Source organism: Dermacentor silvarum, chromosome 10, assembly GCF_013339745.2.
Source record: "Dermacentor silvarum isolate Dsil-2018 chromosome 10, BIME_Dsil_1.4, whole genome shotgun sequence".
Classification (NCBI taxonomy): domain Eukaryota; kingdom Metazoa; phylum Arthropoda; class Arachnida; order Ixodida; family Ixodidae; genus Dermacentor; species Dermacentor silvarum.
The window spans coordinates 106523504-106549836 of NC_051163.1; the positions used below are offsets into that span (position 1 = coordinate 106523504).

At 43.6% G+C, this 26333-nt stretch overlaps 1 protein-coding gene across 1 annotated transcript in view; it reads left to right on the forward strand.

Moving 5' to 3' along the window:
* The first annotated feature begins 13342 nt into the window (after window positions 1-13342).
* The window catches only part of LOC119431742 (uncharacterized), a 55870-nt gene continuing 42879 nt past the window's right edge, over window positions 13343-26333 (forward strand). The window contains exons 1-6 of the mRNA XM_049658023.1: window positions 13343-13387; window positions 14788-14820; window positions 16188-16410; window positions 17762-17918; window positions 20496-20602; window positions 23377-23572. Coding sequence (XP_049513980.1) covers window positions 16232-16410; window positions 17762-17918; window positions 20496-20602; window positions 23377-23572 — 639 coding nt within the window. The 5' untranslated portion in view covers window positions 13343-13387; window positions 14788-14820; window positions 16188-16231. The remainder of the gene's footprint in view (window positions 13388-14787; window positions 14821-16187; window positions 16411-17761; window positions 17919-20495; window positions 20603-23376; window positions 23573-26333) is intronic.

Genomic DNA, 26333 nt, shown 5'->3' on the forward strand with positions numbered 1-26333 from the left:
ACATAACGTTCAAGTGATTTACCTCAAGTATTGAACCAAGTTTACGACATGTGACATCCGAGTACATTACCTCAAGCTTCTCTCGTGGCTTGAGTCACAACATGCCTCAAAATGTCTAACCCATGGTGGTAGAATAGCAGAGGTGGCAAAATGAGCGCGGCGAGCACTTCTCCGCAGCTCTCGAGTTTCTGTGCCAGTCGCCAGGTAAGCAGGCGGTCTTACAGGTCTAGATATGCGCTTGCCGGCTTCCGCTGCGCTGTAAAAGGTCAGTGATGATCACAATTTTTCTTGCGTTAGCATGTTGTTTATGTTATTACTTGCATTCAGACGTCTTCAATCGGCGTTGCACACAAAAGTACGTGTACTAGGTTATAGGAACATAAAAATTGGAAATAGGCGCGTGGAATCTGGATACGACGGACACAGCTAGCCAATCATGAGCGACACACGTGTATTTTTAAGCAGGAAGCTTTCTACCGGTGACTGCACAGTGTAAAAATTATTTGGCTTCTACGTCATTGTGTATAGTATTAGCTTCATGGACAAAGGTACTTTACGCAAGAGCTGTAAGTAAATTGCGCTTGGTTGCCGCCGTGCGCACTTACAATCACCGCTGTATATTATTGCAAGTTCATTTCGGAACGTGGACAGTCTCGGGTTATTCCGAAAACAGTTCAGTTTTGTTCGGCCTATTGATTGCATCTTTAATGCATATGTGTCACTGTAGACAGGGGGAGATTTCCAGGTTTTCTGACGTCGCATGAGACAGGTGATGTGGGCGCAGCTCGAAAACAATGTTAACCAATAGCGGTGGTCTAATGGCGAAGAAGGTGTGTAATCGAAAATGATTATTTTCCTTTTGTTCGGTCTAATCGTGCATAATCAGTGTGTACGCGTCATATCAGATGGGGAGTTTTTACGGTTTTCGTTATGTCGCGTGAGAGAACGGCAAAGTGGGTGTGACCCGAAAAACGTTTGGCCAATCGTAGAGTGTTGATTGCTGAAATGGAATAGAAACGTTTGGAATAGCTTTACATTATAGCACCCCAAGTCAACCTCAGGGCACTCAAGATACTGCGAGCGGCTCACACTGAGTTGCATGGTTGTGATCGACTTCCCCCTTCTTTTCATATGCGTATTTCTCTCCGTTATAGTTGAGGGTCTGGTGCTCAGCAAATAATTCAATGCGAAGCATTCGTTGGCTTCTACTAGGCACTTTGGATAAGTAGGTTCCTGCCTTGCATCATTTCGGGGTTATGGGTGACTACGTTCAAACCTTGGCTTCCAAGCACAAGAGGCAGACGCTCTAACCAGGCCACAATTGCACTTTTGTTTATTGAAGGCCACAATCGCATGCATATTCCTCTCGTGCCTACTGCTTCTCTGGTTGCGACTGCAACTAGCATTTTTAGACAATTGACGCGGGTGTCATTTCACACAGCACGAGCAAGGGAATGTGCGCGCACACCACTTAGCACTTGGCCACAGACTTGCCACTGCCTTACGCGTCTACCACGGCACGTCGGAACAAATTGCTTAGAAAAGCAAGAGCGTGCCAGTTTCTCCCTATGTGCCTTCGCGGCAGCTTGTGCTCTGACCCACTATGAGACTGTATCGCCCTCTGTGTCGGCCCAGGAACGTATCATGTTGTAACTTGGCCAAAAACAAAAATAAAATCTGTCATCATGCCGTCTCCATTGGCTTGCTCCTATCGTGCACACGCTGGCTCCTCACACCCGATTGCTGGCCACTAATGACTATGTAGGTCCATTTCGGAACGCTTTGCAGAACTTCAAGCAATGATAGATAGAGAAATAGCTCCAACATTTTTCGCAAAGCTTCAATTTCGGAAGTTTGTAGCATCCACATAATTCTGTATTAGCTTTGAGCTGAATAAAGGACACATGTGCTTGTCCCACCATTGCCTGGCTATTTCTTAATCGGCTTCAACACAATTACTGTGGCAGCCATTGCTTTAGTTGGTAGGCCTGAAAATACTATAGTATTTGTTCAAGAACGTGCCGAGAGTATCAGGAGAAAGCACGCTTGTACAGTCGCTGGTTCGTGCACTGGGCGAAGTAGAATGTGTTTGTAACAGCAAGAGTAAATAGATCACGGACTACAAAGTAGGGGATTGCTTTTTTCCATGCCCATTGACAACAAAAGTTGTGTATGAAACATTCTTGTTCATGCATTCTTCGTAAATAAAGTTGTTGCATTTATTTTTACGTATAGCTAAGCTGTCTTCCAAGATCACTGACAGGAGCCCGTAAACTGCACACAGTTGTCTCAGCATAGTAAACAAAGAAAATACATTTTTGAAACGTTCCTGCACGAAAATATATACATAATCTTCTGCTTCGTCCCTATGCCTCGTTTTACGCTCAGCTAGAAAAGTTGTAGAGGTGAGCCATATTGTACATCACAATCAATAATAAGAAGCCCAGTGGTTGAAATCATCAAACAAAACTCCTATTGAATGAAGTTTACTGTCATCGAATATACAATACCTATGTTTTGCTATTTTTCACTAATTCTCACATTATCCCACATCTGCTAGGGCACAATGTTTGGTTCCCTGAATACCGCCGCGTGCGCTTTCTTTCCCTCTTTTTAGCAACCGTGACAAAACGAAACGAGCACTACTGGGACCTGCCGGTACCAGAGTGCGTGAGTTATGGGAGCGCGGTATTTCTCTTTTCGGATACCTGAACACCTCACCTTACTACATGGATAAAGATAGCCTCACGGAGATGCTTCTAAACATAAAGGTAAGCCATTTACGCTTTATTCACGTGTGTGCGTAAAAGGCGGACAATTACGCAATAAAATAAACAAGAGACCGCCCCTGATATTCACCAACCATAATATCAGCTTATACATACGCAAAGTAGGCACTTCGCATAACATAGTGCGCCCCCAAAAATTGAGAACTTAAGACAAATCAATAATAATGTGTAAGTGATTAGTCCATAACAATCTAAAAAATGAAGGTATCGATGAAAATTTATGTAAGTTATTGTCCCTGTTGCGGTGACGGATAACAATTCGACACTGTCATACGTGTGAGCAAAGAATCGGATTTTTTTAGTGTCGAACTTGTGTCCAGAAAGGCGAGGACCACCCAAATTACAACCATCGCGGTGAGCACTACAGCCGTCGGGCGTCCATCTGACCGGAAGGATAAAGTCTGGGTGCTATTTAATCAAGTTGTTCAAATAGTAGTTTCAGAATTGAATTATAAAAACTATTTGAGGAAAGCAACCACCGTAAGTCAAATCGTATATGAAATTATTTCTGACTTAAACAACATTAAATATAATGTGTGCGTGGAGTCTACTTGGCAAAAGAAATAAATATCACTGTTATATACGCTGACACATGTACGAAAACACCTTCACATTTAGATATACGGAAAACCCGGGAGCATGCCAGTGACAGACAATAACTTTTCATTATCTGGCTCCACATGGCAATGAGAATAAACAAACAAGAAAATGACATTACCAGAAGGACGCATAGAGTATTGCGCTTCCTGAAGATTGCTGGGAGTGGCCAAATATTAAATCGGCACATTTTTGTGTACAGCTATATAGGTGTGATCCATCCTTATCTAATAACTGGAAATATTCAGGAGGAATTATCTGACCCGTACGCTTGGTCAGAAAACAGTGCCCTTCCTTACTAGCGCAACTGCACTGCAGCATAATCTTTCGCATCAGTCCTTAGATCCATCGTTGAGTCTCCGTCGAGACTCCATTAAATGTTTTATTCCTTATATATTAAAAAATATTTGACAACTTCATATGGTGAATTCCTGAATTGAATACACATAGGATAGCAGGCAATATTCGATTTGTTTTGAAAATTTTGAATAATCGCACACCGCACATTTTATAATAACGTCATTGTATATTCCAGAGCCATCTCGCTACAGCTGGCGTACATTCAATATTGTACAACATTACTATCGTCGTGCGAGCTGCTGCAATATATGGGGCTTTCGCTGTAGAATCGCGAAAAGTAGTGAATAAATTTCAATACAGGATAGGCGCGTCTTTAGCAGAGCAATACCTGATAGTGATAATGCTGTGAAAAATGGTCATCATCACAAACCAAACCACCTACGCGTGGCAAATTGATGCATGACATGTGAAACAAACGTTGGCATAACTTTTCGATTAAAATATTGCTAGAAACGATTTCATTCAGATCGATTATTAGTTTCGCTATCCAGTGGGTCGAAGCGTCACGAAAGTTTGCCTCTGTTATCAAGAATCGTTACAACCACATCTTGTCGCAGAATCCAGAATCAGGCGTCTTACGAAAGAAAAACGGCTGGAAGCGTAGATCCGGTTGTGTTACATACATACATACATACATACATACATACATACATACATACATACATACATACATACATACATACATACATACATACATACATACATACATACATACATACATACATACATACATACATACATACATACATACATACATACATACATACATACATACATACATACATACATACATACATACATACATACATACATACATACATACATACATACATACATACATACATACATACTACGGAGTAAGATAAGACAGGAGCGCCGACACCGCTCGTCTGGAAGGGACACATTCTGCAACGCCGGCTCCTGCTTCACAGCGTGTTCGCCAGACGGCGCTACGACTTAAGAAAAACTCTGCAGCGGAGAGGAGCAAAGGCGCGGGGGCTCTCTCGCGGCGCCTGCTTGCCTATCCGTTTTGTCGTCTGCTCCGCGCACGCCCTGACGCCTGTAGTACGCATAGCTCTTGCGGTTCACGGAGTGACGTTAGCAGGAGAAACAAGTCCTGTATCATGTTACTTAATTTATTTTATACAGGCCAAATGCAGGGCATTTGTCAGGTGGCCTACATGAAACTTTACAAGGCACAGGAACAGAAAATAAACAAAGATAGAGAGAAAAACTATAGCAAATGGTAAGGCGATATAACGGCAGTTCGGGTGGTCTCAAGCAATGAAAGACGACAGCGAAAAGAAGTTTTTACGCAAAAGCTGACGTTTATCACTCTTCTTTATCTGAGCACGCATCAAGTGCTAAGATGCTTCGCTTGCTTCTTTGCTTCTCGCGGTGTTTTTCGTGTCGCCCGGTTCTCTTGTGAGCAGAATCCCCACATTCTCATTAAACATAATAATTGGGAATTCCTGCCAGTGTTTCCTGCTCATTATTTCACAACAGAAGCTCTGACTATGTGTCTGCATAACTAGGGGAATCATCTCGAAGGCGAGGCTGAGAATTTACAGGGTAGCCAGCCGGCATTTACACTGGCTAACCTCCTTGTCTTTCTTTACCTTCCTCTCTCTCTACATTACGGCATGTGTCTGGGCAAGGAAAGGCACCTGCACTGTGTGTAGTTGAAGAGAAATTTAAATTGAGCTCCTCCCGTCGTTCCGCATTGGCGTCTTCTGGTTCCTCCTGGCATTCAGCATCATTGAGCTACGCCAGGCTTCCTAAAAAATTGAAGGAACTGCTCCGCTTCGAAGTCGAGGCACTTTCTTTAGATCTAGTAGGACATCACCTTTGTCTTTGCTGAAGTAACTATCAAAAGTAAGCTGCTTCTCGAAGTGTCGCGCACATATTTTGTCCTTTGCTTTAAGCGCTCGCTTATTTGAGGCATTTTTGACGCCACTGGTGGAGTAGTTGAAGATCAGATGGCGAAGCGAAGAGCGAAAACTTCTCGCGTCCTTTGCCATACCCAGATTTACAGCCGGGAACAAAACACTGTCCTGTTGCTCAGTCTCTTCACGCACAAGTATCAAGATACCTTGTTCCGTCAGACATGAATAAACATACTGCAGACATGGTAAACAAAGCGAGGAAGACGAAAATTTCCCACCTTCGCTTCCGTGCAGACGTAGAGGAGTGAAAAACAAGTACGTCTGTGTTGTGTCTTTTTGTACAGCATCATTTATCGTCTGTTCCCTCTAAAGACATCTAAAAATGTTTCGTATGCGTGCATAAAAGCGCTACCGCGTGTTTACTTGCGCTTTATTATTTGTGCGCATATATTTTTTGTGTTTGATTGCTGTCAAATTGAGACGGCCGACGGTCCACGTTTGCAGCAGACGACACGCTCAGCGGGTGCCGCGCTGCCCGTTCTGCGCCGCCGTCGCCGCCGCCGGTCTCCGCCGGTCTCCGCCACTCAGCGCATGCGCACATGGAAGCAAGCTGATGAGTGTTTTCCACGCGCCTCGACAGATGGCGCTACGAGATGTATAATTTGCGTTGCACGTTTTGTCCCGAGCGAATGCGTTGCGCGGCGGCGGAGTCGGCGCTCCTGTCTATCTTACTCCTTGATACATACATACATACATACATACATACATACATACATACATACATACATACATACATACATACATACATACATACATACATACATACATACATACATACATACATACATACATACACACACACACACACACACACACACACACACACACACACACACATACATACATACATACATACATACATACATACATACATACATACATACATACATACATACATACATACATACATACATACATACATACATACTTGTCTAAATGGATTTTATCGGGCACTGACTCTGCACTGGATAGCTGCATGGTTACATCTATAATCTTAATATAAAGCTCAGCTTTCTGTCGCTCTAAGCTTAATATAAAGAGTCGTCTTCGCATACAGCAAAATGGACGCATCTGCGGCGGTCGGTGTTAATCCGTTTGAGATACGTTTAACCTGGTTGCCCCAGCATGGTGCGAGCAATAAGTGAAATACTATGTATGTTTACTGTCCCTGCGCAGCTGATCGTGGAGCTGCTGCGCCCAGTTGCAATCGGCCGGCCATTCTACACCGTGTTTGCAGCCGTGATAGCCGGGATTCTCGAAGCATCTCGTCTCTCAAAACTTATGCAGTAAGACTTTATTTATTCTTTTTGTCTTGTTCGGGTATGTGAAGTAGCTCAGTGATCAAAGTCTCATAAATTATGTCGTCTCAGCTTCGAGATCGATGTTTCCGAAACATAGTGAAAACAATAATGGGGTTAGGGGTAGTTGCAGCTTCACTTTGGCTGTACGTATGCCAGCTCAGCAGATAGTTGAACGATTTGCTTTGCCCCTAGCTGTTTGCAGCACCAGTTTATGTAAAATATGCCCTCGGAAAACCTTGCGGGAATGCCAATATAGCGTGCCCGTGAGGCCCGTGTGCCTTAGTTTTTTTTTTTTTTTTTTGACTGCACGGATATTCGGTTGCGATAAGGGGGCCAACAGCTTGCTGGTATATTTTTGACACCAATGCACGAGCAATATATCGCATCGCTCGTTTTAAACTTTTAAAGTAACAAGTTAGTGGTAGTAAAAGCTCTGGCATGGCTGCGTGGCGCGGGCCTTATTGAGTGGGAAAGCAGTCAGGTGTGCAGTGTTTTATGGTGTGAATTTGCTTATTTGCAGAGAGACGTACACACCCGACATCATTGTGTCATTGGGTCATTACTACGTGGAAGATAAGGACTGGGCCCACTGCATGACCATTCCACCTACGCTCATCTACGCCCCTCCTTACAAAGCGTACTACTACAGCCTGGTACGGGAGCTACAAACTGCTCGCATTTGCGTAGACGTGCTTATTATAATTTCATTGTAGTGATACCACTTAAAATGAAAATACAGTTAGAGCAAACACAAGTCTGGTCCAAATCAGGCTTCCATAGGCACCCATGTGTTTCGCTTCCTATACAATAAGGACGGCGATATTAAAGAATTGGATGAAGCAACAAGCTACATTTCCGTGCTCTATACGTAATGACGAAAATAATCGTGCTACAACTATTGTTTTTATTGTGATACAATCACTGCGCCCTTCATTATCCCTGTACACGAAAATATTATTAATGGCCAAATAGAGGCTAACTACAATTCGAAGGCCTTAGAGGCTCCGGCAGCCATAAGTGACGGTCGTTGTCATCGAGAAATCAGTTATGGTTGACAAAACTTGACCAGCGTTCCCTACGACAAATCGCCGGATTCATTGATACGCCATTAATCTTGCTATCACCACACCTACTCCTATTACTAACGCACAACTTGGTTAGGTTATCGTATGTCTGATGAAAGCTTGTATGTGAAAATTTGGTTTTGAAAGCCATCGATGGGAACTCACGTTCGCCATCAGAAAATTTTAAATTCTTGGGTTTTACTTTCCACAACTACAATGTGAGTATAAGGCACTGCTGTAGTAGGGGGACTTCGGAATAATTTTAACCTCACCAGCTTCTTGAACGTGCACCCAGTGTACAATACATGGGCGTCAGCGCATTTCGCCCCTATCGAAATGTGTACGCCGCGGCCAGGATTTGATCCTGCGCCTTCGGGCTCAGCAATGCAATGCCAAAGGCAATACGCCCGTACGAGAGGTCCTCACAATACCAATGGCCAGAAACGGCACCTAGAGAATTCGGGATGCCGAAATGGTGTCGCCATTTGCTGCAAGACGTGTAATGGTATAAAATGAATCATTTGAAACGTGAGAACTAAACGTACAATTATTCTTCAATTTCAAACATCAAAAACCGACTACCATGCATGTAGCAGAAAGGCTTGCTTCAAATTGATGAGTATAGGGTTTATCGTACTTGGTGCTCTTGTATAAGTGGGCCATTTAAGTTCTACCCATAGCAAAAGCTCACCGAATTAGTGACAGCGAAGAAACTGAACTTGTCCGTATCAATTATTGTGTGCACGCTGCTAAAAAATATATATATTTAATAGGAACTCTCGTTTTGTCTGTTGATATTTCTGTTTGTGTGCATGTTCGCGCCTGGTTTCACCAACTAGCCATCCCTTGCGTGTTTCCTGGAAGTTAACACACTTCAACCAGACACGTTTCTTCGGAAGAATTGAAGAGCGTGTCCCAAACGTACGTGCGGTGATGCGGTTCTTCACCTAATAGCTGGCTGAGAATATCCTAACAGGAGAGCAAAGTCGGAGAGCAATGTTTAGGTTTTAAGTGAGGTATAATAGCGGTGAGCCATAAGAACGTGCGAAGCTTCGCGCCGAAGGCTGCCGTTTACTTAGCCACAATACGTGCTTATTGACGGAAGTGGCGTGCTAACTAAAGTGGTTTCATGTAAACAATGACACTGCTCCATTATAACTGCTGCAGACTACCGCACACGACGCAGTCCAGCAAATGGCGAATGCCGGGATGCGCGTCGTAATGGCACCGTCGGTGGCCATGTATGGCCGTTGGTACAAACCTTTCTATCCGGACCCCAGCGACATTCCCGGCCCCGGAAACTACACGCTATTCCAGGAGTGCGACTATATTTCCGACTACCAGATGGGCAGCGTCACAGAGGTAAGACCACTGGTCTAGAATTAAAAAATACCCCGAAATAACAGGCACATAAGTATGCTATGAGCCTCTGACTCCGGATTCAAGTTTTAATATAGAAAACAAGTATAGTATGACGTCTTCTCTAACAAAGAAAGAGAAAAGTAGCTGGACGAAACCGAGGTAATGTTTTCTGTCGCTCGGCGATATTCAGATTTTTTTGCGTTCCGCATAATTACATAATTAGCCTTAATTATTCCGCAATTCTCAAACTTCTCAATTATTATAATTAGGTGAAAAGTGTCAATGAGTAAATTGTAGAGCAACCTGAAAAGCTCCCGATACAGCTTTCTGTTGCTCAATACGTGCTACACAAAAAGTGTTTTTCCGAGCGTGAAAGAAGCCCGCGAATACACGCAAGGTGCCTCGAGCAGCCAGTCGAGCGAGCGACAATTTGTGTTTTTTTTTTTCGAGTAGTTGTTTCTCTAATCGTTTTTACTTTTCCGAGCGTTTGTACCGTTCATTTAAAGTTTTGTTCTGCTACAGGTGTGCAACAATGAATCTTTTTACAAGTACTTCGAAGCGCGTGCGCAAGCTGATGTTTACTACAACAAGACGCTTCAACGGATGTTCTTCTACGACAACGGGAATTCCCATCGCTACAAGGTATGTTTGGCTTACTCCTATAACTACTGGGCCTTTTTGAACTACATATCATGTCATAGCAGCACGTAAAACGATGAGACGAACATAAGGAGACACTCACACACATGTTAATCCATGGTTTTAGGCACTGTTATTCCATGATGATGAATAACCAACTATCCCGAATTTCTGCTGTGGTGTTATTCCACAGAATCAGTAAAATTAACTTTTTTTCCATAATAAGTGAAAGAGAGGACAACGGCAAGGGGCAAAACAGTGACAGTAGCACTCTCCTGTGTACGTTTCTGGTATATAAGCTTTCCTTGTCTGACGAGCAACCAGCCGGCCTTAAAACCTACTAGTCTTACAGCCCACATAAAATAGTTAAAGACGCATCTGACCACTCCTTTGTATTCCGTTATGAAACGCTTTCTTTAGAAGATTTAGAGCTTTCCAAGTGGCGGGGAGGAATCGGTTGACTAAAATAGCCGGGTAGTGCTTTGAACCCTTAACACCTTAGTGTTGTCTATCATAAGCATAAAAAAGATTCGTCACTCTCAATTAGAATCCACATCTTTTTCTAGTTTAATGGTTATGTTGCCAACTTCTGCTCTTTGTTATTGTGCAGCTTTGCTACCTAAAGCAGACCCTGACGAATATCAAGTATGGCTTGGTGGCTTACGACCTCGAGTTTGCTGACGGCTATAACACCTGCGGCCTGGGAAGCTACCACGAACTTCGAATACTGCGAGAGTTGCTCTCTTTCTTCAACGGAAGCTACTCCAGCCCGCGTGACTTTGAGAACTGTACGTTTCCCGACACGTAGTATAATTGGTCGGTTCGGCTTCGGGTATATCATTTAAAGACTGGTCCAATACAAAAACCCTAAGAATTACGGCTAAGCTTCAGCCAATGTTGGCATTAGCCCTTACCCCTTTTGCAAGCGAAGTTTGATGGTGACAAATTGATGCGTCAGCAAAACATATTGACATAGATACCTGAAGGTAAAAAAAATTTATAGAGAATCTAGTGGCAGGCACAAAACTGCAAATATTTTCTGCTGCATGATAAATCCAAGTAATCGCAATAAAATGTTTTTTACACCTTGGGGAGACGTGCAAGCACCAGTCGTGCAGAAACTGCACCTGTGACTTCATGAGGCTACTCAATCAAGCGTACCCCACATTTACTATGATTATACCAGTAGACGCGACTAATAAGAAATCAACATTAAACACGTAACAATCTAAGCTATGTTTCAAGTCCTTACCCCATAATACCGGAATAACTATTACCCTACTGTATGTAGGGGCGACCTCTCATACTCAACTCCTACTTTTTGCAACTCCTACTCGGTGAGGTGACGAATGAGGTAATTGTTGTGCCATTCGTCATATTGAAATATGAAAAAAGTAGTTGAGATGAATTTACCTGCTCTGTCTTATAATTTAGAATCGCTTATTTTTATTGCTTGTATCCTTCGTGGTCACTAGCGTTGCCCTCAAACTACATGTAACTAGCTTCGGCATTCCAAAATGGCAAACAAGAGGGTGCAAGCATTAGCACAAAAAGTATGACCAATCCAGTAATCATAGCTATTTCAATCTCATGGCCCGATTTCTGTGCTTTAATTGGAAATACAATTCCAAGGGCAAATATTTCTAAGCTTAAAAATGTAGAAGCACGAAGTTTGCAACATTGTGACTCTGCACCGAAAACAGATATTCCAGTTCTGTAAATTGCATTCGGTAAAGCATCTAAAGTTGGCAAACTTTATTTGAAATGGCAGCTTACGTAAAATGGTTCAATGCGTTCGAGAGTTTTTACAAAAGACCTACTCACATATTAGTATCGAATTATTGAGCGATGTATATTAGATCAAATTTGTTGGCTTGAGATGTATAGATACAATTTACAAAATTTGTGATACGATTTTCATTGCTTAGTCACAGAATTTTAAACTTGCTAGTTTCGCTTATTGAAATAATGCGATTTTCCACAACATATCATAAACAATTGCTTCCTACAATACTTAAATTTTTAATTTTTTTGATGTAATAGCAAACTAATTAAAGGCGGTGCTGTGGTTGCCGCGAAAAAGGATTTCTCCGTTTCGATGTATTAAGGAAGGAGCCACCGAGCTAAAGCTTCCTGTTGAGGCAGGAAGAAGAACAAGCAACAAACTTTATTGAAAGGCTGGCAGGCAAAAAAAAATTTACAAAATAGCTAGCTCGAACTAAAGTTCTGACGCGAAAGGCCCTAGATAAAAACTGCACCATAATATTTTAACATTATTTGGCGCACCGAATCATGCGACCCGAGTGTTGCACAACGATAGCCATGAAAGCTTGAAATGAAATTTTTGTGTCATAATATTTATTTGCCGCCAAAAGCCGACAAAAATTGTCACTTGTCCTCATCCTCGATTTGATTCTACCACTTAAGAGCAAGGTTAGCTCGGTGTCCACTGCACTGCCACTTATTCGAATACTTGTTAAACTCAAAAATCTATTAAGAGAAAACTCCTTCGGCCGATTTAAACAAAATTTGTTGCATTTCAGAGAGAAAGTAACTTCATAGTGACTGCACCAAGCAGAAGTTTAGTCAAGAGCCTGGAATGTTTTACAAAATTTGCTAAATGTTTGTTAGTTTCAAGAAAATTGGCGCACGAACTTTACAAATTCTTACCTCCGCACCGAGAACAAACATTGCCGTTCTGTATTTTCCTTCTGTTCGAGCATCTCAAAATGACGAACGGGATATATAAACTTACAGCTTACGCGATATTGTGACAATGTTTAGGAGTGTGTGGCAGATCTAATACTCACAAATTAGTGCTATATTTCAGAGCGGTGTGTAATACATCAATTTTGCCCGCTTGAGATGATGTATTAGATGCAATGTAAATAGCTCTATATAGTTTTTATTGTTGATAAACATATTGGTAAACTTGATAAACGAGACATTTCAAAATTCTTCCCCATAAAGAACCTTTCTAGAAGAACGCATGGCCTAAATAAAACAAATCTGCTTGCTGTAATTAGTGTACATTTCAAAATGTTTTTAATGCGACAGACCTTATCAAAATCGGAGCTCTGGTTGCTGAGAAAACTATTTCTTCGTTGTCAAATATTCAGATAACAGCTCACAAGTTGAAGCTTTTCCACAAGGGTGCGAAATTTTACACTGGGTAGGGAGCTGCACATAATAAGAAACACGTAAAACGTGAGGTGGAAGAGCGTGCTGTTTTGGGCCTCTTAATGCTTTCTGTCTCACCTTATTTCCAGGCTGGCATGGCGTGAACGAGCCACTTATAGGCCAACAAGCGCGGAAGGAAATACCTCTGCGTAAGCTTCTTCTTAACTGTCGCCCTTTTATTTATTCTCTTCGCGTCTCCAGTTTGCGAACTGTACGTTCCTAATTTATGGGATTCTCAGATCGACATATTTTGTGTTGCTTTATTTTATTTCTTGATGTATTCCTTAAGTGCTCGCCCATAAATTAGTTATGGTTGAGCCAAGTACGACCGCCTGAAATTATTAGGCAAATAAATATCCTTTTTTTCACTTTCTCGCCCGCAATTTGCACATAGCAACATTTGACACTCGTTCTCCTAGCAAATTTATTATGATTTTCAAAGCTGCTGCCAAAGTCCTGCATTTATTTTAAATATATTATTCACTAAAACTTCTTTGCGTGCAGCTGAATAATTTGACTCCTTTCTACTGGGTCTACTAAAATTCTGGTGAACTTGTTTTACCTTTTAAAGCAAATAGCGTTCTTTGGCTCACTCGCCCACTTTCGTGGTCGGTGGTCGGACTTTCACCGCCGATACAAAGGCACGGATGCAAAGGACGCGTGCTTTGTCGCGATTCGTTGTGAAATGCCAGCTATTAAAGCTTTTTGAGACGCACTTGCTGTACACCTATACTACCACAACCCATGTGCTAGTTAACGGCTCTGTTCTCTTCAGAATTGCGCAAAGAAGCAACAAACACTACCTAAATATCCTACTGCAACAAACATGTGCCGTCAAGCGCATCGTACGTTTATTCAAGCAAATAGTTTTCTAAAAGCATTTTCATGTATTTAGGAATGTAATTGCCAATGTAATTTGCTTACATTGGCAATCATTCTGCAGGGTATTTATTTGAAAGTATTTTTTTTTATTCTCTCAAAAATGTACGCAGAACATACGGCATGCTTCGAATGAGTGCAAAAGTTCCATTCAGGCTATATGATCGTCTACGTTCACCTGAAAGCACAAATAGCTACCGTCTCTCGTTTGCTTCTCTAATTTTTGTGTAACTTGCCCGTCGGCTGGCTCAAATCACGTAAAATTTTATGAAGCTCGTGAGAGCGCCTATTTCTTAAGAGCCCAACTTTAATTCGAAAGGCTTCGTGGTTCAAGCCGTTTTGTGACGCAAGATTTTTCCTGTGAGAATCATCGAATGCTTGTAGTTCAATTCTGTTGACACATAATATGTGCCTACACCTGATTCAAAAACGACGGAGCCTTTGTTGTGCCTCAATATATCATGCACAATAAACCCGTAGCGCGTTTAAAAGAGCTGAAATACGGATTAGTCTGCATTAGCTCATAATGTAACAGCACACAGGAAACATGGACTAGGATCGCCTAGTTCTTTCGCGTATATCTAGTGTTTCGAGCACGACGTTAGATTTTGCCAAAGACCAAACTGCTTTAAGTCGTTTCTTTTTTATGGTTATTATTCTGGATTTGCAGACAAGGCGAAGAGGAGAGCCTTAGGAGGTCCACGTAAGAACACACTTTTTTCTCTTTGTTATTCACCCCCTCTGCAGTTGGGGAAATATGCTTGCGTGCATCTGCATCATAGTAAAGACTCAAGCGAATTTACGCCTTATCTGCAACATTTAGGTGATTTAGTAAAACTGAACCACATGTAAGCTTTGATCGAAGCATGTAAAGCAAAGTCACATTGATGCACGTAGTTACGTCTCTTGAACTATTACGATCGTAAATTGCACGACAAGACTATCACGCTTTATTTCATATGCGTTTGACGCACTTCATGTAAAATAAGGTGTGCATCTTGACGCACCTTTTTTTTGAGAATCGGCCTGCGTGTAATTCCTTTTCACTAAAAAAAAAAGCCCAGATATTGGAAAGTCAGATGTTCACAGTTACTCTTTGTCAGCATTCCCATGCACTTGGTCATGCTGTTCCTTCGGGCGGCGATTTCATGGTGCTAGCCATGATATTGAATTGTAACAGCCGTGGAACGTTAGGGAGCAGACTGCGCGACGGGAACAAGTAGCGTGAAGACACGGAAGAAAAAAGTAGGGTGAAGATACATAGTGTGAAGCACAAACTGAAATTTAATGGGATGATTTAAGCCTCGTATCACTGTAGCTTGTCGTTCTCGTCTGGTGACTCAGGTTATCTACGTCCATCGCTTCCGCCACAATAAGCTGGCCCACCGTACCGTGGCGGTATAATGAAGAAGAGCACGACTATTTGACCCGGGTACCCAGATAACAACAAACGTGTTGGCACTCACTTGCGCTGTTTGGTGGTATATCAAGCGAAAGTAGCGGTTTCAAGCGCATATCTGCGTATGCCTGTACGCTAGCTTTCGTCTCGCGACAGTATGCGCCAATATTCAGGCACCCCACGACTTATAATGTGCGAAAAGGCACGCGGAATGTAAAGTGGACACGATAAGAAGATGGGGGTAGGAGCTGGTGCTAGTTAGGTGCATGGTAGCAGGTAATAGGGTATAGTTGGGTGGCTACACACACTAGTAATTGGAGATTCCCTTGATTATGCAGTACACTTTGAATGTGATGACGGTGAGAAGAACCACACTACGTTCGTTATTCAGTATCTGAAATGAAACGTGAAGCCGACGTCATTTTCGTCTCCACAGCGGGTCATCAATATTAGGACGTAATTTATATACGCTACACACGAAAGGCTTTCATCGCGAACACGCGCTTTTCTTCGAGTTCTCTCTGCTTATTTCTTCATCTTCGTCCGCGCGGTTTAGCCCAACAAGTTAAGTTTCACAGCGTGAACCAACTACCGAACGAATAAATTCTCAACCGTTGAGTTCTCACTCGCACTGTGCTTAAACTGTGATACCACTCGGAACTGTTTCTTAGGACGTCCTCCCGAGTCACCACTCATATGCACGGTCGGTGACAGCATGCGAATGAGCATGAGCTTTCCCGAAGACGGTCTTTGCGACTACGTCTTCTTCGACTCCATCGACAAGGCTGACGGCAGCATGCCGTTGACGGATCCGTCGCAGGGGAGCTTCGTTCGCTTCTTGATGGCTGCCGCGCAACAGGATGCAACAGACTACGGAGCGGGCTTCGACTACGAGTGAGTGCACTGCTCAACTGTCAGCTTGCTTGAACGCTTCGGCACATTTCGCCGCGATGACGGAGCTTAGCCTCAGCAGGAAAGAACCAGAATATTTACTGTGCCTGCGACATACTGCTAACCAAGGAGGTTCGTACCGAACTAAAGGGCTGATGCTTCGGGCATATAAAAAAATCTTGAGACGCTGTTGACCGCGTCATGAGCTGTGTAGCAGTAATCTATAGGCGTATCATTATACAAAAGTTAATTTCGCCAGAAAGCAGAAGCATTGCTAGCGATAACGAAGTACTTGACACGAAGTAAGGCTCGTAGCTTTTGCAAGTAATTGCAGTAAATATTTATTTATTAATTAAATCACTAGGCATGATGTCAGTCATGTGCGCACTGACACATATGAGCACATCTCACTTGATGACCACAAACATTTGGTGTTACAAAGCTAGTGTGATGAAGAGCACCGGCAGCGGAGAGCACATGCATCGGGCTGCCTCTTGCTTAACCAAGTCTCTCAAAGTTGAGATTATGCAATCTCCAACACTAGGAGTGCGGGTACACTGCGGCATGAGTGGCACAAGCCATCTCGGCTCGCGCTTTATCTTTGCCTCCACCGCAGATTACCTCCAAGATACGGTGCCCAGCCATGATCGCAGCATGCTCAGCCACAGCCGGACTAGTGAAGGAGATGCGTGCTCAACTACCTTGCCCGCTCAGCGCGCGCGTTGATCACATGACCTCTAATAATGGGCGCGCATCAAGACACCATGCTGATCGGCTCATCCTCGGACGTTTTCCTTCGCACTCACAGCATACGGCGCCCGTGGCACATGTGATCCTATCGCGCTTGTATTTTATACCAAATACCATGATTAGGCCGACGACGACGGCGAAAATTCGGCTAGAGTGTCTATATAGTTGATTTCGCAATACAATGTATGAAGAAACCAGCGGTTAGTACTACACAGTTAACACGAGTAGATCATGTATAAGCTCACATGTGGCCAACATATGCCGGTTTACTCCATGCATTTTCTGTTATTACACGATGATTGTAAAGCACGCCGCACACTTAACTTTGCTGCTTTAAATGGCTGCTTCCTGCAGATTGTTTGCTTTGATATAATCGCGAGCATCCACGAGTTTGTTTGTAACCGCACTTAGGGTCAGTATGTGTTCTCCTTTGCTCTAACTGCCTTTGCAGATTTGGTCTTTGAGGGCAAAAGTCCATGCCACACCAAAACAGTGCATTTCACCCAGCTTGGTCGACGCGAGAACGATCACCTTCGGGCGCGAATGTTCATCACCTTGCAACAAATGGAAAGCACCTTTGCTATCAATAACCTTCCCTTTTCAGGAACCGTGAGAACACGAAGCAGGCATTGGCGTCGCCCGACGGAAAAGCTCTGCTGCGGAATCTGTTCGATCGCGGTGTGTTTCATTTTGGCTACTTCAACACGCCTGTGCACGATTACGGCCCGACCGAGCTTCAAACTCTACTAGAAATACTCAAGGTAGGGACGAAATTCTCTTAGTTGACGTCTTTGACACTTCATCTTAATAGGTTGCGTCTTCAACCCCCATGTAGAGTAGCAGGACACAGTGCAAACTATACTTTGACTAGGCCTCTGTACTTTCAGTTATTAGATTGCTTTCTTTCTCGCTTGTTCCCCACGAGGACTCCTTAAAAAATAGCTTGATCCGTATTAGTTGGTTACGCTTCTACAACACTAAAAAGCCACTTATTTGAGAAGATGCTTCGTAAGCAAGAAAATACACAGAAATGAAAAGACGGGTGACGCCGCCGTCTTGAACCTCCCCCACCAGAGATTCGTGACGTCATAAAATTTGACAGCGTATACTTTTCTCTTAGTTATTTTTTATCGGTCAAGGTTCAAGGCATTCTACTCTAAAGGAGCTGAAAAGTGAACACAGAATTTTTACTGCGTCACAACGGTTCGACTATGAGAATATGGTTTGAAATTCATGACGTCACAATGAATTACGTGCGCTGGGGCTTTTCCGTGTATATGAAAGACTGGAAGTCTGGTCTTCATTTTCTCTTGTAACAACCAACCTTCTACAGTGAACGCAAGCACTGTTTCGAATGAAATAATTATCCGTTTACGGGATGGACTCTTTCGCTTTAGTGTCCCTTTAAAGGGTTACCCAAGAGCAACGCTGTTTACATTGATCTATACTTATTTAAAAACTTTGTGTTCGTTCATTCCATCCAAGAATAAAGAATATTATTTGACAACATAAAGGTCTACCTTCCCATTTGTAAAATAGCCATCAGGAACTCCAGCCCTGGTACGTCATTCTGACGTGATGAACTTCAACGATTTCTTTTTCATCTCTGGGCCGTTGTGGCACGAGAAAAAAATTTTTTGAACATGCGTGGTTTTGTTGCTGGCCTCTATCTAAAGCAACTTAGTACTTCTTTGTCGATAAACGAATAATAAGATCTGAGCAAGTGTTGTCACACTCCGTGAAGTCAAGGAAAGACGCTGCGGAAGCGTCGGTGCCTTTCTTTTGTTTCTGCTTTTACGTCCACGGGTAGAAGGCGGTATAGGAAACGTTAGCGCTTTCAAGAGTTCAAGGCAAACTTTTCTTCGAGCTATAGACTTTTTACAGCACGCACCAGCGGCCGCCACAGGTGCGCCGCCATTGAATGCCTTCAGAATGGGAGCAAGTAGGCATCAGCCGCCTCCGCCCGCTCCAGTAACATTTCACTAAGAGGCCGGGGATTTAGTAGTACTACGACATTATTTAAAATGGGGAAGGAAGATGTGCTCTGTCGTAAAATGCAAAAACCATGTCAAAGACTTGCCTGTCTGGGGTGAGATTTTGTGTCAGCTTCATCAACTTCAGCTGCATAAGCAGTGCCCGCCCTTACGACCACGGCGTAAGGCACACCTTGTCACATGGCGACCACAGCAAGCTCAACCACCAGCGCTAAAGGCCTATTGCTAGCAATGATGTCCAGGCTAACACCACCTGCAGCAATAACACAGCGTTACTGCCACCGCACCTGGCAAGAAATATCGTGAAATTTTGAAGTTTTAAAAGCATGTAGGTCAACACCACACCCTACCCACGCAAGCGCGACTGATTTACTCCAGCAACCTGACTTTATTGGCAACAAAGTCCACCTTGGAATAATGCGCGGGCACCGCGAGTTTTCTTTCTGCGCTGTGAATCAAACAGCCGGCGAACGATTGCTCAACCACATGCAACATTTTCCTTCACGCACGCTCCAATGTATATTGATCTGCGCTGTAAATAATCAGGACATTTTCCCTTAAGTTATCTGACCAACACTGGTGACACGAATGACGCGATCAAAGCCAGCCACTGTCATCGCAAACAGGCATCATTTGCGCGCACACGCCTATTCCAGAATGAAGCTGTTCAACACAAAGGTAACGACAAAAGGCGCATCACGTAACATATCTACCGCTGTAAAGACTAGAATATCGCACGTAAATCGAACATCAGGCTGCTAGATCCGTCGTAGTCAGCCGGTAAGCTTCGTTGCACATCATTGAGATTGCGGTATACACACAAAACGGGCAAATGAAAGGTATAAATACACTGTTTCTGCAGCGTTAACGAAAGTTTTGTGCCGTCTACTCGCTTCCTGCTCATCGTGGTGGTCCGAATACTGACTGCCTGAGCCGCGCCTGCGGCCGCCGTGATCACTGTAAACGATAGAGCAAACGCGGATCAGAAGGCGCTTAATGGTGGGCGCTGTCCTGTGACGTAGTATAGTGCTGTACAAAAGGTCTATATGCATCACGTCGCTTTTCTTGTCGACAGGAGCGCCCTGTTCAGTCCCTATAGCTGTGTGATACCACTCCGTTATTTAATTTGTTCGGGACTTGCAGCCAACAATTGAAATGAACTTAGCACATAGTTTCATAAATATACATCTCTCAAATATAGTTACAGCTAGAATGAATAGTGCATGAAATGAGCCAGCAACCCTGCAATTATTTTTTTTTCATTATTACTGATTGCTGTGAACGTTGTGAAAGCAAACTCTTAGCTATGCTATTTTGAGCATGTTTCATGCCTCCTACTTTCAGATGGTGTCTGTGTTGATGCACCGACAGCAAGAGCCGATAGTGTTCACTGCACTGGCCACGAAGATGTACTCGCCGGCTTGGACCTCTGCAACGGCATCGCTCTTCAAGTAATACTTAAATCCCGCGCGTGGTTTCATCGAGCAATACGTTTGTCGTTTTGCATGTGCGTGGTAATGTTGCGCAGTTCTTAGCGAAGTGAAAAGCATCGAAAGCGCAGCTTGACACTCTATACCTGCTACGAGCTATGGTGGAGCTTCGGCATCTACATTGTCTTAGTACTCAGTTTTCGTGGTTACTTTTTTAACTGCGGTCATCAATTATTTCCTTCGCTAGGCAACGCTAACTCAGCCAATTTTAGACGCCAGCCTGAACGCAACGTTGCTTAATAGACGCGAGGTTGCAACACGGAATCTCAACCTAAAAATGCTGCTAAATGTTTGATATGACGTGTGATCGCAAAAAAAAGTACTGCAGGCCGATATGTGTACATTGGGCTTGTTTTATGACAATTTTCCGCCAGTTAAAATGGCAGTTCTTTTTCTGAGGCTGGGTGGGCCGAAGGAAAAGAGGAGAGGTGGTCTGTCCATAGAACGAAAGCATTGCTTAGTGCGCCTCAATATGGGATACAGTACCTGACTCTTTGCAGTCATTTACATTTATTGTTTTTATGATCCATTACGAGACTTCTCACACACAGATATTCCGTCAAAAAAGTAAGTTTGAAACTCAGATTTTGGCAAGAATCATCACTTGAACAATCGTTAGGTGTTCTCTTGCGTTCGTTATTACGATATTCGCAGGCGAAGATAATCTGTCTTGTTCAATGACAGCGACGAGCCTTTAGGTGGAACTTCAAAAATGTAACCATGTATACAACAACACGTGTGTTTATTTCTGAAATTGTGGATGAACCTTCACTGGGTTTGATAAAATCGTCAGATTTGCAGTCACGCGAAGGCTAACTGATAGACACTGCGTAAATCTTGTGACCTCGATGTTTATGGCTGATAATATATGGGGCTGTCAAGTGAATCACTATATCTGAGCCCTCATAAAACTAAAAATAGAATGTTCCACTTATAGGTCAAAAGCCTACAGGAAGTTGTATTGAGGCAGCATGGAGATCACGATGTAGTGAAGCTTTTTGTAATCAGTTATTCTTCCCATCGCTTTCCTTTTTTACCGATAACACCTCGCGACTTCAATTTTCTCCAATATCACAGGAAGATATACACACCGGACATTGTGGTTTCCATTGCACACTACTTTGTCGAGGATAAGAACTTCGAGGGTGGCCTGATTGTGCCACCGACTCTGCTGGATTCACCGTCCGACGTATATTTCCACAGTTTGGTGAGTTTGCTATGATAGGTACGAATTACATACACCAGCATATTGAATCATTCAGCTTGAACAGCCGTGCCACTCTTGCTAACTTAACTTCACAAACTTGTTCTTAATGTATTATACAACTAGGCAATGCATAGTCATTGAACAGTCATCCCATATCACCAAGTACTTGTCAAATCACTGCAGGGCTATGCGATTCTGCCAAACTGAAACAGAACAGCGCAGTTTACATTAGAGCATGCGATCAGAATGTTGTGCTAGAGGGAAGCGACTTCAGAATAGGTTTGAATGCCACATCGGTATGCCTTATACCTTCTTCTGTTAGAGAATGCATAGAGCATTGCAGTATGAAAATCTCGGAACAAACTTGTACTTTTTGTCTTCGTTTTACAATTAAACTCGCGTCTTATTAGTTCGCGATGTACATGATTCTTTTTGGGGCAACAGCTGGAGTACCTTGTTTAGGAGGCCTTAGCTAATGCTACATCTATGACTCCAATGGTCATGGTTTATAAAGTTTAGTGGTCAACAGGACTGATTGCCTGTCAGCAGCTCAATGCCTTCCGCGGTGAGCGGCACACTGTGAATAAAAAAAAAAGAAACTGAACGTACACAGAACACACAAAAAGCGACTACAACACCAAGGTGGTACAATTCCGATGCATTAAGCAGCTGGATGAGAGACTAGGGGAAGTTTTTCAGTAATATAAAACGAATAATCACTGCCATATGAATCAAACACTAACATACCTCACGTAATATGCTGCGTCAACTTGTTATAGGCACCCACTTGAGGCGGCATTGTCACATTGCCTTTCTTAACACGATTTCGACTCATTTAAAGTAACTTTTAAGATAAATGTACCCCTACAACTAACAGTCAGTCGAATATTTTTCTTTAGCTTCAGTGTGTAGCTGGCCTTTCATTAAATTTGCAGCTCCATTTACCAAACAAATTGATATTCCAAAGTGCGCTATAGGAAGTGCATTCTTTCAATGTGAGAAGTGATTTCCTACGCTCAATCAATGAACCGAAGGCTTCTATATATAAGCAAGTGCGCACGTGCGCTTTTGAAACAAGGCTCATTAATGTGATTTTTCACCCAATAAAATAATTTACGTTGGGCAATCATAAAAACGTTTGTTAGGAAGCTGTAAACATAGTAGAAAGCAAATTATTGAAGCGTTAACTGAATGAGGTAATAACGTATTGAAATAGGTTTATGTGCGCCTATTGTTCTAAGTTACTGCTTAATAACTGCTTTGGCTCGCTCTAGAAGGGCTTTCATTACTGCCAGTTGCTGCTCTAAATTTAACTGGCTAATTCAATCACCACCGGCCAACCAAGCACTACATGTTTCCATTATACCACTATTCAATTCAATTCAGTTGATTCAACATCATGATATGATAATAGGAGCACAGAAAAAAAGCCACTGTGATGAATGATATGAAAATATTGGCATAATCATAACCTGAGACGTCTAGCGTGGCTTTGAATGTTGACTTGGCTTACGTAATCACGGCGCAGGGCGCGGCACATGCTAGTGTGGAGGGCTTGGCGCATAGCGGCGTCACTGCGAGCCTGGCCGGTGTCGGTTGCCATGTTCGGCCGCTGGTACCGGCCACTCTACCCGGACCCGCAGGTCAAGGACCAGCCCGGCAACTACTCTCTGCTGTCGCTGTGCTCGGACATGCAGGGCCCACAGCTTGGCAGTGTCGTAGAGGTACAATTCTCGCTTGTTTATTGACGCGAACGCGTCAGATGGCCCATTGAGCGAAAAAGTCGGCGTCTGTAGCCTGTAACAGCGAAATGGCACCTAAAATAGCACCGGCATTGCCTGCGACACCACATCGCGAGTGCGCCTCGACGCAGCATAGCGGGCGAAAGCGTACACCTGCTGCTGCAATAGCCAGTCAGTTGTTGCGTGAAGGGAGAGGGCATTGCCGCGACGCCACGTCACCCTCGCTCTCGCTGCCGGCACGAGCTCTGCTCGACGGAGCAGAGCCAACGCCTCCTAGATAGCAGGCCTTTGCACTCTGCTTTATGATGTCATGCTACTTGGAACGATATTTCCACTGTTAAGCCGCGGTTGAATGGATGTACTATACCGCGCCACTTAGCCGTCATTATCGCAGACAAACACACACGTTCGATTCCCATGAAGGGTGCGAGAATGCGTGCTTTACGGCGATAGTTCTTTTTATATGTTCTGTGCTGGGGCGCTATAACGTAAAATTATTCCAAACTATTTTGATTCCAAACTCCTGACGTCAAACTTACGTAACCACCAACGCAAGCATCAGGCAGGTGACACGCAGCGTTTACTGAACAACCCAATCAAACACTCTCCTCGTTTATAGGAGGTCACCTTTGTTCGCTTTCAAAACCAATAACATTGTCTACACTCAGCGGTTTTTCTTGTCTATTTGGCTGAGAAGAGGCGAGGAGCACGCTCTAGTGGAGAGGGTTTCGATGGGGCCGAGCCAGCACAGTGAAAATAGATAACCGCATGAAGAGGGTGTTGCTGGCTTCTCCGATTGGTCCGCTTCGCCTTACTTAGCTTGTGGTGGCTGGTCGAAAATCGCGGCGGCGTGGAACGGAAGGATAAGAATGCCGCTAAAACGGATCCTGAGCAAGGAAGAGTTGACAGAGCAATGTCGTATGCATGCCGAAATGGCTCGATAACGTTTTACTGCCACGCAAAAAGGGTTTATCATGCCCAAATAAACCCATGCTCACCGGCAGGTGCGAGTAGCGAGGGCCTGAACGATCGGCGGGCAGCCATCTTCTATTCCTTTCGGAACGGGGCAGTCTGTGGCTATTCAGAAAAAGTTTCAGTTTTGTTCGGCATATTAATGCATTTTTTCGCCTACACGTCACATTGACGTGGTGAGTTTTCGCGGTTTTGTGAGGTCGCGTGACAGACAGGCAAAATGGGCGTAGTCAGAAAACGTTGGACCAATAGCAGAGGGCTAATGGTGAAAAGGCGTCGAATCAGGAATGATTATTTTTCTTTTGTGCGGTTTAATCATGCATAATCAGTGTGTACATGTTATATGAGATGGGAAGCTATCGCTGTTTTCGTGACGTCGCGTGACAGACAGGCGAAGTTAGGAGTGGCCCGAAAATGTTTTGACCAATTGTGGAGGCTCGATGCAGAAATTGGAATCAAAACAGTTTGGAATCATTTTACGTTATAGCGCCCCTGGACCCTTTGTTAGGCATCATGCCGCTGGACCGCAAGAATAATTGTAGTCCCCGTCGCCCTTTCTTGGGTCTTGGCATTGCTGGTCAATGCAGCGATATAGCACCACTGATCTCCCGCCCCAGTGATGGTACAGGCGGCAATAACCAGTGTTGCCATTAAAGCGATTTTGTCGCTAAATGCAACGACTTTCTACTCTTCTTAAGCGATAAAATTCTCAATTGAGCGACCTCCGACTTTTTGTAGCGGCCTGACAGAACAAATGGCGACCATTTATCAACTCGAAGATTTGGAAGCTGCTTCGAAAATCGCCTTTTAGAATGTACTTCATTATTAAAAAGCTACTTGTTAGCGGCCGAATTGGCTGTGTGACGAGTTGGATCTATGACCATGATTTAGCAATGGTTCAATTCACAGTATGCACAGTGTGGTCAGAAAATGCATGTTTTTTTTTTCTTTTTACGAAACCACTTTAAATGGTTCTTAGCGCTCTGGCCGCTGCACGTTCACTAAATACGTTGTATTGGTTTCCATTTACAAGCTTTAGTGCGAGGTTTAGAACGCAGCAGGTTAATAATAAGATAGTTCGACTGCAGAAATTCGCATACATGGGAGCGGCTAGGCTCGTTCACGCAATTGTGAACAGACTGCGTCTTTATCACATAGGCCTTGGACAAATCAGTAATGCGAAGAGCCTTCAGGTAGACCAAGGGGCGGAAGCGTTAAAGTCCCTATATAAGAAAAGTACCGCCATCCTTTGTTCAACGCCGCTTCGCTCTCTCCTGTATCTCCGATTAGACGATGATAGCACGCGCTTTGACTTCTTTATATTTTCTTTTTTTTTTTCTGCCTCAGAGCCATGTTGAAAGTCACTCTGCACAGCCGCAGTCTCCGGCGGTGGTGGCAGCACGCCCGGCCTGAAAGCTTCAACGTGGACTTTCTAGGGCCGCAAGCAAGAAATAAAGAAAAAAGCAAGCGCTTTAAGAGAGGAGACAGCGGAGGAAAGAGTAGATGGCGGTACTTTTACTATATGGGGAATTTAGGAAGCGTAGTATTTGTCCTGCATCAAGGTCACGTAATTGTCGTCACGGTGTTTACATGCGACCTTGTATGTCTTAAAGAATGTTGATATCCTTACAGGAGTGCCGAGAACTAGAGAAGTTTCGGGGATAATGCGGACGAAGTGCTTTTGCGTGCTACGAAAATGAGATTTTGCGTTCTTTGGAATATTGCTGTATTTATGACCTGTAAACTTCAGGGTAAACTCCGAATTTCTGCT